Source organism: Trametes versicolor, assembly GCF_000271585.1.
Source record: "Trametes versicolor FP-101664 SS1 unplaced genomic scaffold TRAVEscaffold_7, whole genome shotgun sequence".
NCBI lineage: Eukaryota > Fungi > Basidiomycota > Agaricomycetes > Polyporales > Polyporaceae > Trametes > Trametes versicolor.
The window spans coordinates 2,721,990-2,737,392 of NW_007360327.1; the positions used below are offsets into that span (position 1 = coordinate 2,721,990).

General features: G+C 55.9%; 8 protein-coding genes across 8 annotated transcripts; 3 read left to right on the top strand and 5 right to left on the bottom strand.

Annotated features, from left to right (window-relative positions):
- Positions 1-716: 716 nt before the first annotated feature.
- TRAVEDRAFT_49042 (uncharacterized protein) lies at positions 717-2,238 on the bottom strand (the record flags this gene model as incomplete). The annotated part of the gene is made up of 3 exons (XM_008041233.1): positions 717-1,013; positions 1,067-2,096; positions 2,150-2,238. 3 exons carry the CDS (start codon positions 2,236-2,238, stop codon positions 717-719), a joined length of 1,416 nt encoding a protein of 471 aa, XP_008039424.1.
- Positions 2,239-3,299: 1,061 nt separating this feature from the next.
- Positions 3,300-4,045, top strand: TRAVEDRAFT_59455 (uncharacterized protein; the record flags this gene model as incomplete). The annotated part of the gene is made up of 2 exons (XM_008041778.1): positions 3,300-3,776; positions 3,836-4,045. Coding segments are annotated over exons 1-2 (639 nt in total), but the record flags the coding sequence as incomplete, so codon positions are not given.
- Positions 4,046-4,949: 904 nt separating this feature from the next.
- Positions 4,950-5,735, top strand: TRAVEDRAFT_126101 (uncharacterized protein; the record flags this gene model as incomplete). The annotated part of the gene is made up of 4 exons (XM_008041779.1): positions 4,950-5,191; positions 5,253-5,301; positions 5,325-5,610; positions 5,668-5,735. 4 exons carry the CDS (start codon positions 4,950-4,952, stop codon positions 5,733-5,735), a joined length of 645 nt encoding a protein of 214 aa, XP_008039970.1.
- A 749-nt stretch (positions 5,736-6,484) lies between these two features.
- TRAVEDRAFT_98762 (uncharacterized protein) lies at positions 6,485-7,351 on the bottom strand (the record flags this gene model as incomplete). The annotated part of the gene is made up of 3 exons (XM_008041780.1): positions 6,485-6,883; positions 6,986-7,206; positions 7,255-7,351. Coding segments are annotated over 3 exons (717 nt in total), but the record flags the coding sequence as incomplete, so codon positions are not given.
- Positions 7,352-7,582: 231 nt separating this feature from the next.
- Positions 7,583-8,533, bottom strand: TRAVEDRAFT_106147 (uncharacterized protein; the record flags this gene model as incomplete). The annotated part of the gene is made up of 1 exon (XM_008041781.1): positions 7,583-8,533. A coding segment is annotated over one exon (951 nt), but the record flags the coding sequence as incomplete, so codon positions are not given.
- Positions 8,534-9,314: 781 nt separating this feature from the next.
- Positions 9,315-10,921, bottom strand: TRAVEDRAFT_72902 (uncharacterized protein). Its single transcript, XM_008041782.1, has 4 exons — positions 10,891-10,921; positions 10,631-10,815; positions 9,755-10,569; positions 9,315-9,700 (listed from the first exon to the last, which is right to left on the bottom strand). Exons 2-4 carry the CDS (start codon positions 10,755-10,757, stop codon positions 9,368-9,370), a joined length of 1,275 nt encoding a protein of 424 aa, XP_008039973.1. The 5' UTR covers positions 10,758-10,815; positions 10,891-10,921; the 3' UTR covers positions 9,315-9,367.
- A 1,483-nt stretch (positions 10,922-12,404) lies between these two features.
- TRAVEDRAFT_49046 (uncharacterized protein) lies at positions 12,405-13,208 on the top strand (the record flags this gene model as incomplete). The annotated part of the gene is made up of 1 exon (XM_008041234.1): positions 12,405-13,208. One exon carries the CDS (start codon positions 12,405-12,407, stop codon positions 13,206-13,208), a length of 804 nt encoding a protein of 267 aa, XP_008039425.1.
- A 426-nt stretch (positions 13,209-13,634) lies between these two features.
- TRAVEDRAFT_49047 (uncharacterized protein) lies at positions 13,635-15,033 on the bottom strand (the record flags this gene model as incomplete). The annotated part of the gene is made up of 4 exons (XM_008041235.1): positions 13,635-14,611; positions 14,669-14,776; positions 14,843-14,934; positions 14,999-15,033. The coding sequence occupies 4 exons, from the start codon at positions 15,031-15,033 to the stop codon at positions 13,635-13,637; spliced, it is 1,212 nt and encodes a 403-aa protein (XP_008039426.1).
- Between the last annotated feature and the right edge of the window lie 370 nt (positions 15,034-15,403).

Sequence of the window (15,403 nt, forward strand, 5' to 3'; positions counted from 1 at the left end):
CCACGGCAGACGGTGTATACGATGCGGAAGGCGTTGGACTGAATGTACACCGTACGTATGCGACGCGCCACAGACGGCGGCCCATAGTAATGGCGCTGGGATCCTCACGGAACGCCGGGGTGATGCTGGCCAAGCGGTGACTACAGGGCACTGGCATGCACGCACAGAGACGCGTGGTGTATGCAACTCTAAGTGCGAGAGGTGGAGATATCAATCATTGACGGTGTAGTGTACGTCCGGTCATGGGGAGAATCGGAACATACATGCTGTTTACGGACTGGGAGGGAAACGGCTCGGGGAGCCTTGATGCGACAGACGTCGGGCCTATTGCCCAGAATATGTTGTGATTAGCGCTCCGTGAACGTCCACAGCGCATTTGGGAGGTAGCCGTTTGAGTGTGCGGACGTGTGTTGTCCCGGTAAGCAGCGTTGCGGGACTCGGAGGATCACGACATTTCTTATGCTGCACACGGAACTTGGCTGGGCCCACATGAGCTTCTCTCCCTGTTTGGTGGAGCACCTCTTGGGCCGCGTACTCCTTCGGTTCTTGTTGTAGTATAATGTTGTCCAGGTGCAACTCGCTCTTTTCTACGTCCTCTGGGCGGATTGGTCGCAACCCTATCTTCACACTCCATGCCGAGACTGCCAACGCCTTGGGATTCTGGGAACCATCTCATCGAAGGTGCTGGAAAAAATGAGCTGGACGGGATAAACAGGCTAGAACGAGAGGATGGCGTACGGGTAGCCGTCGATTTGCGCATAATAGCGTGCCAGATCCTCAACAGCGATCAGCTTTCCCGTACCAGGATCACGGGCGACGCGCCATGCGTGCCAATCGTGAGAATCCCATGAGCGGACGAGCAGGCATACGAACCGAACTGTCTGGCTGAGGGGTGACGCAAGCGCCGAAATCACTTCACTAGTGCTTTCTTTGCTACCCATGCGTTCCAGATCGAGATGGACTCGGAGAAGTCGTAGGTGGGACAGCAGTGAAAGAGCCTCCCCAAAGTCGACCTGATATGCATGCCATCAGCGAAGGAGGATGGAAAACGTTTGATGATGCTCACCCAAGACGTCGGAGTACCGTGTTGCGGGTTCTGGTGATACCGAAGAAATTGGAGGAAAGCAAGCATGGGGAAGGTGGATGAAATGTGGCGTAAGAGCTGCACATCTTCCCCAGACTCTTCAAACTCGATGTCGAGGTGCCGAAGATGGCGCAGCGACGGGCCGCAGCGACGCAGAATGTGCAACATGTTGGCGGAGGTGGGGAGCGAAGACTCCCATCCGAAATGGGCAATGAACGCGCCCTCTTCGTCCGGAGCGGTAGCCAAGTAGTAGCGAGGGAAGCACCGAATAGTAAGCTCTTGGAGACTATCCGGCAAGTGGTCGTACAGGTCGTCGTCCGGGTGCGGGTTGGATATTGTCAAAACCTCCAGTTTCGGCCAAGGACATCCACCCGTCCAGCCTGGGGGACATATGCGTTGAAGGCCCGCTCCGGAGCGCTGCGCCAGCTCGAGTTTGAGGACGCGGAGGTTTGGCATCCTCGTCAGGTTCTCGATGACATGCGCACACGATGAGCGTCGCGGGCCTCCACGCAGGATCAGCTCGTGGAGACGTGGCCAGTCATGACTTCTGAGCGCTCCAAGTGGCGCGGTGTCGCTGGGCATCTCCGCCACTTGGAGTGTAGTGTGTATATGGTTGAAAAGGCAGGCGAGAAAGGTCGCTTCGGCCGGTTCCCGCAAGGACCTTTGGTGGGTCGAGAGGACGCGGCGGAAGGTGGTTATAGGGGGGACGGGACCAGTCAATCTTGGACGTCTGGGAAAGCTGGGATCTTTTTCTGTCGGAAGACACATTGACGGGCCACACTCAACGGAGCAGAGCTGAGGAGCAGAGAAAATGGCGTCGAGAATGTAGAAAGGGAGCCCGTTGCCGAGGGTGTTGTATATGACTAGATTCCGAAGTCGTGTCATTCCGCGGAAGGCATCGAGGAGGAATTTGGTCTCGGAAGTATCGCGCACGCGAAGATGGTCCATGGTTCGGTAGTACGCGCTATGCTCGGCAGGCACATAGCCATTCAAGTCAGCAAACTCGATAGTTCTATGTCGGCTATCAGCGGCTGGAGGTGCAGTGTTTCATGCAAGCATACACACCGAACATGCGGCCTGACGTTGTCGGGAATGAAGCTTCGGGGGCTGAAGTCGCCTGGCCATAGGTGGAGTCGCGCGAAGAGAACGGACATGGACAATTCGCGAATTTGACGACACGTAGTAGAGAGTGTTTTCAAATATCCTTCGGTATGGACGAGTTCGATTATGAGAAGGATAACATCGACATCGACGCAAAGTATGCTCTTCGAGGTCGACATCGTGGTTAGTACTGGCAGAGAGCCGCGAGCGAGCGAGGGCCCAGTGCGAGGGCCTAAGTTAGCCTGAGTCTCCGTCTGAGAGAGACGTGAACGAGGTGGCCCGCCTTGGGGCCGCCCCCGGCCTTTGCCGGCCAGGCAAGCGCTCTCTGTGCCGCTGGCGCTTCTCCGATTCGCTGCTCACGATACCTCTCCCCGAGCCCATCATCGCTCGCTCAACTCGTTATAGATACACGCGAACCACCTCACTCCAGGACATGCCCTCTCTGTGTTAGCGGATGAGCAAGATTCTACACATATCCTTGGGAAGCAAGGAAGCAGCTGACGCACCAGCTTGAGGTTGCGAACGTGTTGCAGCTTGCGCAACGCGTGCCAACAGCTTCGGTATGCTCGATCCTCCGGGCGAAATGTCTCTCAAACAAGATGACTTCAAGATCAATTCCATCGAGTCGATCCTCACCTGCATACAGACGATAACAGCCTGTGTGCGTTGCTTTTACGAACATTACGTGAGCCATATCTCCGCAGCGCCCCTCGTCAGCTCTAGCCATGATATCTAATTAACACATTTTTATCTAGACATTGTATGTGCATCTGTTGCTCTCAGGACGTTGTGTTAGCTTTACAAATGAATCGCATCGAGCGAGTGAGTTACCCTCATCTCCTCTCCAGAGGGCGGGCCCGTACTCCCCGTTATGGCAAAGCCTTGGTCTGTGTCCAGCCCTGCACCACGAACGCGCGACCTTGTAATCTGTCCAACTGCTGACAGCGGGTGAGAACAGAAGATCCATCCAGAAGGAGCATCGCTCTCGGCAGTGCATATTCTGGCACAAGACGCTTCGCAGGGCTGTGCTCTTGGGAGGGCGGCAAGTTTGACGCTTCCACATATACAAAAGCCATGACGGTACCTGTAGAGTATCGGTGCCGCTTCCGACTCTCTAGCTCCCCACTAGTGCTGCCTTTAGGAAGCCCCGAACGCTCGCTATGGGAAACAACTACTCCGTCGTCCGTGAGGAGCAAGAGGAGCAAGAGTTCCAGTACCTGGTCGAAGCGGTCAAGGTTGCCCATCGGCGCGCAGTTCAGCAGGACGATCTTGAGGCTGGCTGGCGATGGCCTACTTCCAGGGTGTCAGACTCTCCAGATTACCGCATCCTTCCAACTGTGATACCCTGCGCCTACCCATCCACCCCTCCGCGCCACGATGCGATTGTCCCCAACACAAGCACGACCCCGATACAATCACCTCCCTGCATGGTGTTTCCGGAACCCATGATAGGCGTTCAAGTCATGCAGCTGAGTCACAACGATGCCACATGCTCAAGGTCCTCTCGCAGTCCCTCATTATCGTCACGGTCGACGGAGAGGTCTGCGGGTGATAGTTCACCAAGGCGACAGGTTGAAGACTACATTGTGATGTATGTCCCGTTTACTCATGCATGTCTACGAGTTTTTGACTGAGACCACCCGTTCCTAGTGTTCAGGACGATGCAGTAGATGCCAGGGAACAGTCCCGCTCATCCTCACCCGCGATCGCGAGCAGCGAGAATGCAGACGTTAGGCGCGCAGACCGCCTCCCCTCGTATCAGCCTGACCCCATAGCCCTCCGCGGACGTTCCAGCTCCCCTTCAATCTTTCCTCCGCTGGCGATTTCTCACCACGCTAGCATTGTATCTCCTTCCAACTTGCCTTCGCCGATGGCAGGGCCCAGTGATCATGAAGACCATTCGTCCCCACCCGCCCAAGTTATAATCATACCCCCGCCCTTGCCCGAGCGATGTCCATCTCGCTCCAGCTCTCTTGCCGCGTCCCACATGTCCTGGGGTGTGCATTCCGCAATCGAGGATCGTCGCATACCCCCGTCGCTGTCGTGGTACGGAGATATCCTTGCTTCATGCTCGATTGTGGTGCTCATTCTTCTACGCAGCTCTCGGCGATCCCGGTCACCAGCAGAAAGTGCGTATGATAGGTCCAGGTCTAGGTCTAGATCGCGATCGCCACCGGCATTTGTGCGCTCGCGCTCATGGTCACCAATAAACTTCCATGCACGATTGCACCGTTCGCCGCGTGGTCGCTCGCATTCACGATCCCCGATGCACTTTCGTTCACGATCACCACAGCGTCGCTCGCGTTCACGATCCCCGCGATCACTTTCGCATGCACGGTCACCAAACTATAGGCGCTATCGGTCACCAAACCGCAGGCACTATGCCCCGTCGCCATTGCAGTATAGGGGTCACCTCCTATCAAGAACGTCCAGTCCCGCGTATGCGGAGGTGCGGCCACCAGGACAGTCAAGACGTCCAACTACGCCCTCCAGAGAACCGATGGACGCCCAGGTAGAGCGCTTGGTGCGGATGCAGGAGCGCGCCCTAAAAACGCACGAGGAGCGTGTGGATCGTTGGCAAGCGCACACGACGGAGCTCGTACGGATCATGCGCGGGATCGAGCAGCACCTCACACTCTTGCGCCCGAGTACCGCCCTCTCTTCCACCGCGTCTGTAGACGTCTTGTCTCCCGAGAAGCACGCGAGGACCAGGGATTGTGGAGACGCGAATGAGAAGGCTGGGGCGATGGCGTACACGGGGCCGATGCAGGCAAAACCGTACCCTCATCGCCCTTATGCGGTAGGCCTGCGCGCGGTCCGTCGCTGCTCGGACGACTGGAAACCGGCCTGGACGGTGTTTCCCTTGAAGGCGTTCCGGGGATCGAGCTATGCCTACCTGAAGATTCAGTCGCACTGGGACGACGCGGACTTGCTGCGGGAGCTCAGCCGCTCATATGACAAGCTGCGCACGGTGTGGCGGAAATGGTTCTCGCTGCGAGGCGTTCGGTGAGTGCTTCGTGTGCCACAGTACACTATCATTATCCCGGACTCATTTACTGTCTTCTAGATCAATCACTATGGTCTACGTACGCATTCCTCTCGCTCTCGCCTCTGCTGTATTCCGCTTACATGCTTGTAGGCCGACCACACATTTGTCTATCCGCGACGTGTTGGGCCCGCGGGCGTCAGCCCAGCGAAGAACATGCGTCTCCGCTGGTTCCTACACCACCCCGAACAGATGCGCGGCCGACACGAGTTCATGCAGGTGCTTACGGCGCGCACAGACCTTGGCATCGAGTTCGTGGAGGGCTGGCAGCTCACGCGCATCGCAGTCGCGATTCTGCTGCCTGTGATTGCATCTCTGTTCCTGGGTGTGTTCTACTCAGTGTTCACTGGAGACGTGTCTGATGCGTTTACTATCGCTGGTAAGTTCTCGAATATAGTTGCTTCTAGTGTTGTATTCTGATACACTGTTCTCGAAGGATACATGACCTCTGCGTACTCGGTGTGCTTGGTTCTGCTAGGGCTCCTGAACTTCGTCGAGTTCTAGTGGCGGGTAGTGGTGAGTGGGAACTGTACTAAAACATTGTCGTGTGCTTCTGCTCGAACGTCCCTTCAGCTGTCTCCTGTGCCCCCGGAACCACCTTTGCCACAGGCATCGTCGCCGACTTGGGAAGAGGGCATCCGATGCACATACCCGGCATTCCACGATGGACTTGAAGGGTTCGGACGGACCAGCGATACGAATATTGAGGCCGAGTGGGAACGCGAAGATGTATCCTTGGACGTCGTGTAGGTTGTCGGAGATGAGGCGATGTATCATGATGTACGAGAAGTGGCTTGATTGATTTTGGTTATCCGGGAGCTGCTGCAGAGTGCTTGACCTTCTGTCCGTCGGCTCATGCTCGACCCCGTTGACCGTAACGATTCCATCTTCTGCAGTATCCGGCATATGGAGATCTAGGCGACCTGATCCGGCGCTGGGCCAGCATGGGCCTAAGACGGTGTACTGTTTGCCTTGAAGCGTTTATTTAATCCTGCTGTTGTATCGCCCCAGTGAGGTGCAGTGGTTCCAGAGCAATCGCCATCCCCCGCTGTCATATCCGAGAGAGAGCGCTTTCGTGAGAAGTGGGGCCAAAGTCTCTCGTCGATGGATCTGGGCGCAGGGCGTTTGGGTCGACGCGAGGGAAGGTGATTGGATCGTACTCCGCCTCGCGCTTCCACGAGACGCTCGGCCATGGGGACGATAGAGGCAGGAATCCCGTCGTTCTCTACCAGCGCGCACTCGCCGCGCCACATTGAGTCAAATCGAGGCCAGCCGGGCTTGTCGAGGGCAGTGTCGAAGGCGCCCAACATCGCATCGTACGTCAGGGGCTCTTGTTTTGCGCCCTTTCTCCGTGTCGGGATGTTGTACATGACAAGGTCTTGGAGATCCTTCAGGAGTTGTGCAAGGGGCTCGTTGCCCTGGATCTCGAAGAAGGCGCCCTCTGCCCAACACCTCTTCCCCGCTGCGCTGTCCCTGAGGTTTTCTGTGAAGATCATTTCGCAGTCCTCCCTCGCCCTCTTATCCTTCACATAGCTTGTATGATGATAGAGCATAAAGATCAGGATCCAGTAGAATGATTCAAGGTCGTGGTTGGTGCTATGGGCGATCGGTGTGCTGTTCACGATCTGATAGGCCATGAAGCAGACAGTTCCCTAGGAAATGAATTGCGCGCCGTCAGGAGGTACGGACAATAGAATAGGGAAGTAGATCTCCAAACTCACCCAATACTCCTTCACAGTACTAAAGTTATTCACAGAGTCTTGAACGCTATGGCTCTCCGAGACTGGGGCGGAGCGGGTGCTGCAGTTGTGTTGATCACTGGCGGGGGCTTTCGGATAGGGCTCCATCAGGCTGTGATCGTAGTCGTGAAGAAAGCCGCAGAAGCGATTCATAGTTTGCTCATCCACAATTAGGATGTTTCCAACACTAACGTCCCGATGAAGTATGCGTCCATTGTTATACGCTTGCTGGTGTCCTAGAAGCAGGTCAGCATACAGGTATTATGCACTGGTCTAAAACATACCCCTGATTGCATCCCGTATAGCCCGGACGAGCTCGAAGGTAGAATTGAATTGACTGAGCGGCCGTCCCACATTATCAATGACGATACGCACATGACTGCGCTCAAGATACCAAAATTCTTTACCCGATGTCATGCGCCTGGAGTACGTCTGATGCTGTGGGTAGGGGAGGATCGAGTCTACCTTTGGTGGGCAATCCTCCTGGCAGCTGGTGATATCGAATTCCCGGTCCTGCATGTTGTCCATGTTCTTCGAGCTTCCATCTTCGTGCTTCTTGGCTGCCTTCCATCGCCGCATCTCTACTTCCCCAATGTCTCCGCCGTGGACCATAGAGGCGAGGCCGTACCGGTCTTTGCATGATATGGTATCGTTCAGTCGTTGGTAGAACTCGATCTCGGATCTTGTGCCCAGGCTGCGCCAAGCTTCCTTCACAATCTGAGGCTTGACAGGCGCGGTACGGGAAGGGTCTGGAACTAATTGTCCGTTCTTCCAGATGCGAGTGTCTTCAATTGCCCGCCAGACTGTCGTTGCTCGCGAGAAGAGCCCTTTGCTGACGCTCACCATGTTGTAGAGCAGGTAAGGCATGCAAACTCTTGAACGCTCGTCGTAGACCTCGATGCGTCGGCCCTCCGATATGTGGGTAGTGTGCTTCTGCCAGTGCAACACTCTCGCCTTCCTCAACTCCTGCTTGATCCACTCTTTGCTGAAATCGTCCAGTGCCATGACCGTGGGGTCACAGCCGGCAATGGTGTTGCCGACAAGAGGATGGGTGAAGCGCCAGAAGAACTCTTGAAGACGTGTTGCACCCTTGTCCGAGTCGAGCCGGAAGGGTACAGAGACCAGTGCGCAGGTCCGATCAAACCGAGCCAGGCGGACGGTGTGACCATAAATGCCGATGACAAAAGCAGCGAGTGCTCCGTGTGCGAGGAGGATGTTTCGTGCGTTTTTTGCGAGTTGCTGAGCACTCCTTTTCGTGACAGGCTTCTGTTTTTGGACGCCGGGCTGTGATTTGTTCACATCGGGCTCGGGTTTGGGACTGAGTTTGGAGAATGGGTCCTCCGCATCGCTGCATTTTGTCTCGATGACCATTGCGATGTCGCGCCACGACACCCCACCATCGAGGACTTTCCCTGGAAGGGAAACGATAATGTCGGCAATCGTGAAGTCACTGCGGTTGGCAAATGCCCTGAAGGGAAAATACAGCGGGACATCGTGAGCATCCGCGAACGAGGGCCTCTTATCAAAGGGAAACAGCTCGACGAGTCCCTGGAGGCCTGATATCTACAGGTAAGTCAGATATGGAGGTGCGAGTAGCCTGGGGAAACACGTACCAGGTTTTCGTATTTGCTCTCAGATCCGGCGGGTGCATACGTGGAGAACACGTCGCTCATGTCCGAGATGTTCCGCAATACTTGAAGATCTTCAGAGCAAGGAAGTAGAGTGTCCATAAATTGCTCCACAGTGTCGCCGTACTGTAGAATGTGTTGGTCGCTGACTTTGCTGGACATCTTAGATATGATTGCCAGGTAGAGCGATTCTGCGATCCAGCTATGTGCGTGAAACTCTTCAGATGGTGGAGTGTTGGCAGGATGGATGCCTGAGGAAGTATAAAGTGCGGAGGAAGGTGGATGAGGAAATGTTCAGTCTGAAGTATGGCCAGTACGTGGCTAAAAATGAACAATAGGGAGGCGTCCAAGCGCCGATGGCCACGGCTGAACTTGATGGGACTTTCCGTGAAGCGCGGTCACGGCGCTGCAAAATCCCAACGACTCCGAAGTGGGTCCATGCATATCGAGGTTCATTGGTGAGAATGAATAGTACAAATCCCTGAGATCAGATGCTCACTGCTGGGTTATCTCATGTGTGTATCTTACTAAACAACCGCCTTGAAGGAAAGAAGAAGCGATTCTTGTCGGTGCGAATGAGAAATGTCCACCCGACGTTGTACCCCTGAATGCCAATCCAATACTTGGAACAAAAGCCCAGCCTAGTCAAAACATGAGAGACAAGGATTATCCTTCTGCTGCGCTCTTATCCATCGAGTGTGTCCGCGGCAGCTATGGCGAATTCTTTGATTGCTTATGCACAAGCGGGGATGACATGTGGTATCCTATCCTACACATACTTCCAGTATTCGGCAGACATCTCGACATCCTTCGTCTTCACCAATCGCGTGTGATCTTGGTCGAGCGTCGCTGACACATACGGAATGATCGTGTGGCGATACACGATGCGACGGACGTACGGAGTCCACTGCACAAGCACATCGAAGGCGACCTTGTTGAGAAACAGATGCCAGGCCGCCGCTGAGGAAAGGATAACACCATCCTGATGTGGGTATGTCCATACGATCGTGAGCTCGCTCGGGGCCGGAGGGGGCGTGCACTTCGCTTCCGACTTCGCCTGCCAGTCAATGGGACGATTGCGCATACCGGGGCCGAGCGTGTGCTGACTAAACGGGTCAGAATCGAGATACACGACATCATTTTGAAACGCACTCACCATGCCCATGTCGACTTGGACGAAGCGGAGACGGGGGAACTTGGTACCGATGTCTCCTATGGTCCACGGCTTGATGGGAGACGCGTTGACCTGGGTACCCAATCGGAGGCTAACGAGCTGAGCGCCGAGGGTCTCCGCGAGGACCTTGAGGTCACCGTAAGAGAATCGTCCGAGATGGAGATGCGTGAGGTCCCTCAGGCCTCCATGCAAGAGCCGGCCTTTGACGAAGCGAGGGAAGCAGGTGAGCTTCTGAACCGACGGCGATACCGGCAGATTTGTCGGAAGGCGCAGATCCTCCATCTCCATATGCAGCTCCTTCAGGCCAGGATGTGCTTGTACGAAGTCGAGGATCCCTGGGAACATCGTCTGGGATAGGTTGGTGCAGAAGCCGTGGAGATCCGGGAAGCGAATGTCGAAGATGGTCTTGCAGTATCGGATGATCGCGTGATCCCACATTGCGCGCCTTGAGCCACATATGGAGAGGTATCGTAGGGGCATGTTCGCGGCTAGTGTTTGCGCAAGACATTCAGGGATATGGGGATCCAGCTCTTCGTAGATGAAGACCTCGACGTAGCGGACGAGAGCGGCATAGCGCGGAGAGGACGAGATGGTGCGATGGAACAGTACAATCTTGTAGCTCGTGAGCGACACAGAGCGATAGAGGACCTTTTCAGCTTCTTCTCGCAACGGGATACATAGGCGTGCCACGCCTGCGAGGTCCCCGGCTTCCAGATACGAGAAGACTTCGGACCACAGCTCGAGCGGCAACTGTAAGGATGGCGGTCCCTTGGGGAGAAGCCGAGGAGTTTCCGGATCTTCAGAGTAATGTATGCATCAGAAAGCGACATTCTTGCCATCAGATTTGTAACGACTGACCTTCGGGATGCTCAGCATTCCCAGTGGACGTGTCTCCCGCATACGCGCAGGACTTGATCCGCAGTATACCAAATATAGATATACGGGACGAGAGTCGCCTTGCCCAGTGGAGGGAGGGAGTACGCATGAGCCTAAGTCGGTGCGGGGAGTAGATGTGCCGTCTTCGTCGTATTGGGGACTAAATACTGGCGGGTCATGCTGGTAGTTAGGCAACGTCATCGCGCGCAGCTGCCCCGGGGCCATTAAGTGAATTGACTGACTCGGTTGGCGCTGTCACTAGATGCGGTGAACCACCGCATTACCACATGGTCGAGGTTCTTGATAGTTGGTTGTCTGCTTGTGTAGACGTCGACTACGACCTGTACTAGTAGTACACTGCCGTTTTGCTGTGTATTGACGTACGTTCACGAGACGCCGGACCTCGTACATAACGCGCAACGGAAGCAGTCTCGACAATCTTATCTTATCTTCGGTCTGATTACGCCTTCGACGCAGACATGAACGAACATCCTGCACCGATAACCCAACGGTGTACATGCCAGATGCACTAGCAAAAGAAGGGGAGGCATGCACACAACAGGGTACTCATCGATTATCGGCTGACTAGCACTAGGCGACATACCCAACGCGGACACCACCCTACTCACTAACATGGACGACCTCCGCTACTCATATTTCGTGGTATATGCAGCGCGTTATGCAAAGGACGTACAGGTGATCACAGGACACCACGGACATCGGAAGGTAATTGAGACGAACTAGCCATTCAAGTCCAGATATGGGCAGCGACCGAAATGGGCTTTGGCGCCTCCCCGCGCTCTACTAGCCACCACTACCCTAGCCACCTTGATCGTCTTTACCACCACAATCAGCTCCGTCGACCTTGTCCACTCTCATACCGCACCATGGAATCACACTCTACCAGCCCGTATACAAATGAACCTGCAACATCCTCCAGAAAGGGAGCTAGCCGCCCACACGACAAGTCAAGCAAGCCACGGTCGTTGCTGATAACTCATGCGGCGAAGAAGGCTCTTGTCCCAGTTCAGCGCAGGTCGAGCTTGAGGATGGAAAGTCTGGTTCCTCACATGCTCGACAAGAGCAGGTATGATGCTGAGTGGCAGCATCGCAAGAATGTCGATAGAATAAGTACGTCCGACAATCACCACACTCAGCGCAATGGAGGCTGATGCGCGTCGCTGCACCCGTTCACAGCTTCCGAACTTAGGGCCCAATACAAACACTTATTTCCACAAGCTCCGTCCTCTCATTCAGTACCCAGTATGTCTGTCCATTCCAAACCCATCTAGAGAGGCTTACGCAGGAACCGTAGGTCTAGGACCCTCGACACGCTCCTCCGCAAACCGACCGGTCTCTGTGTTTTCCACTCTGAGCGGGGCTGCCCCTGTTACTCCGAAACCCATCCGGTCACTTGGAAGACCCCTGCACTGGGCCCATGACCAACCGCTCAAGGCTCCAGGCTACAAATCGGTCGCTCAAATGATGGGTATCCGGCCCCTCAGTGTCACGGCGCGAGCGTTCCTGCTATACAAACAGAAGAGGAAATGGTCGAAGTGAGTCCTCGCCCTTGACATACGAGTCTGTTCTCCTGGGGTTTACGATAGTGGTGTGTAGGTGGATCAGCGACGACGATGCGCAAACTCAAGGACATCCCGATCTAGTATATACGGTACCATTCGACCCCATAGGGACGCCACCTCGCGCCCCATCCGCACCCCTCCCCCGTCATCCCGAGTTCGCATGCCCTCCCAAGATGAAGGCAGTGAGGGCGCCTTTCGATCATCGCAAGAAGGTGACGAGGCGTACCCCGGCGGACCACCTTCGTATGCACCATTTGGCGTGGAAGGAACTCAAGAAGGACAAGATCGCAAGGTTCGCGCAGCGAACTGACAAGATCATTGTCGACGAACTCGATCTCCCTTGGAGCGTTGAGGCAATGGCGCTGGACGTTGACGGAGGCGATGAAGACGAAGAGCGCGATAAGCAAGACAGGGACGATACACACAACCTGAAACTCGCAGGGAGAGCATCCACGGCGACCGCCTCTCCGAAGGAATATGTCTATGACAAGGCCGTATGCAGGAAGCCTGACGCTTCAACGGCATTCAACGCGTACGAAAGCGAATACGACGAGTTTCTAGAACAGGACACCATCGATTACCCTCCCTTGGACGACCCTCTCCCGGTTGCGCAAGATGAGTGCGCCGCGTCGTTCACTCAGGAGGTCCTCGCTCTCGACCTCCATCTCGGCATCCTCGAGGACGCGCCAATTCATTTTCCGGACGTAACCTTCCAAGAGGATTCCAGGAAGCTCGTCACATACGAGTGTACCCCTGCGGAAAGTTATCGTCCCTTCAGCACGACCACGCCGTGGCAGGAATCTCTACTCCTCGGTCCCTCCCCGGCCCCGGCCCCAGCCCCAGCCCCAGTCCCGGCCCCATCCCCGACTCTGCTCAAATACGTCTGCGCACCGCTACTTGAGACCTCCGTTCTTCCTTCAGGAGGTGGTCCTCTTCCTGGATTGCCGTTCGCATGCGCGGTTCCCTCGGTATGGTAGATGTGGCCCGTCTTCTCAAGTCGAATTTACAAGCGTTCCGGGTTGTACAACACATGTATTCTCAAATGCACCGTCTCCTGTATACATTGTTTTACTATATCATATTTGCGTTCAAGGCGCCTCACCAGTTGTTGGCCTACGAGGAAGCGCGAGTGTCGCCACGAGGCTACGCGACGCTTTGTAGCGCGATCACGTGGCCGTGTGGCTAAAGCCTTCGCAGCGACGAGGCGCCAAAGTTGGGTGTTGTACATTACGAATAATATTCTCGAAAATAGTGTGTACAAGCGAGATAGCATCGGTTGACAGCGATAGAACATGGTCAGATACAGAGCAAAGATACATGTCACAAGATACTGCCAAGACCGTCAGAATAAGATACAACACCAGTTGCGGCAAGCCAGCTCACCACAAGGGAATACGCATAACTCAAGCCTGCAAGTTCAGCGCAGAGCGGGTCCTCTTCCAAAATATTACTGCCTTCGGGTCCAGACGGACCCACATCGTCTCGAAGTGCGCCCCCTGTACTTGACCCTCATCGTCGCCCTGACTCGGAGCTGCCGTGAGGAGCATGACCCGTCGCGCCGACAACGCCGGCCCGTTCCAAGCCTCCTTCTCCTCTCCGCAGTACCCCTGGACTGGCCTATACGAGTAAGGGGAGTTCTCTGCAGTAAGGACCTCGCGCGGAGCACTGGGCGCGGTGCCGCGCATCGGCGGGGGCGGCACCTCCTCCTCGTCGCCCATGTCCGGGACCCCGTGCTTGAGGAACCCCTCGACGCGCCGCTGGAGAAACGCGCGCGTGCCCTCGGAGCAGTCGTACGCCTCGAGCGAGTCGAGCGTGCATATCCAGTCGAACGCGTGCTTGATGTAGAGCTTGGGGCGCAGGCGCGGCGTATCGACGCGCTTGGCGCGGCGGGTGGGCCGGATGCGCAGGAGCGGGACGGCCTCTGAGGCGGCCATCAGCTCCTCCTCGTCGTGGAGGCGCGAGCGCAGGGAGCGCAGGAGGAGCGGGAACCCGGTGTCGTCTTCGTCGTTGAAGACGTGGCGCATGTTACGCGCGGGGGCGTTGATGGTTTCGGCGGAGTGGAGGGGAGATGGACCCGGCGCCGCCCAGCCGCGAGACTTGGGCTTGTTGTGCTGGTCCTTGGGTGGAACGGCTTCGGCAGCGTGCTCTGTGGAGCTGAGCTCTACTGCCATCTCGTCGACGCCTGCATCGACGCCAGTGTAAATGAACACCTCGGGAGCCGGCTCGTCGATGCTATCGATGGTGCTGGGGGCAATGGTGAGGGAGGGAGACGAAGAGTAGCGCGTCTCAAACACGTCGGCCATCGGGACGTCCTCCTCCGAAGACCCGGACTCCTCTTCGTCTGAGGAGGAATCAACGAAGAACGAGTCATCGAATATATCTGCACCGATGGCAAGTGTCAGCCTCGCCAACACGAACGTGCTTAACGTCCACTCACAGTCGTCTGTATAATCCTCAATAGCGTGGGTGGTGCGGTATCGCTCGAGGCGCGTCCCGAAGTCGCTGTCCTCCATGTCGAAGTCATCGTCCCAAACATCCGGTGTGGCTAGTTGGGCAGCGCGTCCGCTCGTGAGCTGCGTGTCCTGTCTTAGGCGCGGATTCTAAAACGCACCGGTGCTGTCGCTCTCGACGTGGTTCAGGTATGTGCAGTATTCTTTCCCGTGTACTTCGGCGTACCAGGACTGCTTGTTTCGCCGCGCAAAGCTGTCGCGACACGGAGATGAATGTTAGTTCCCGGGACGTGTAGGCAGCGAGTGAATGTACGCACTATTGCGGAGAGCGTGAAGTGTAGATAGTAGACATAATGCGTAAAATGTACGGTGGAATGTGAAAGGAGCTTGGAATGCTGAGGATCGTCGCGGAGGCCTTGTGGCTGAACCGTCGAGGACAGGGTATGGAGAGTTGAGGAGGTGAATCGCGGTGAAGGAGACGGAATGTACGAGCGCCCCTGTGGAGATTGCTCAAAGTGAAGTGCTAGCGGGGTTAAGAGAGACGTCGCTGTAGATGGTGAGGCTAATGAGAGACGCGAGTGAACAGGACGCGAGCGAGGTGGCTACTTTGTACGCGCCTGTCACGTGTCCGCAACACTCCGCCGTCCGCTTTGGCTCCCGACGCCATTGTCCACGAATCAACACGTTTATGTCGACTTATGATCTATTCACGCAGATATGAG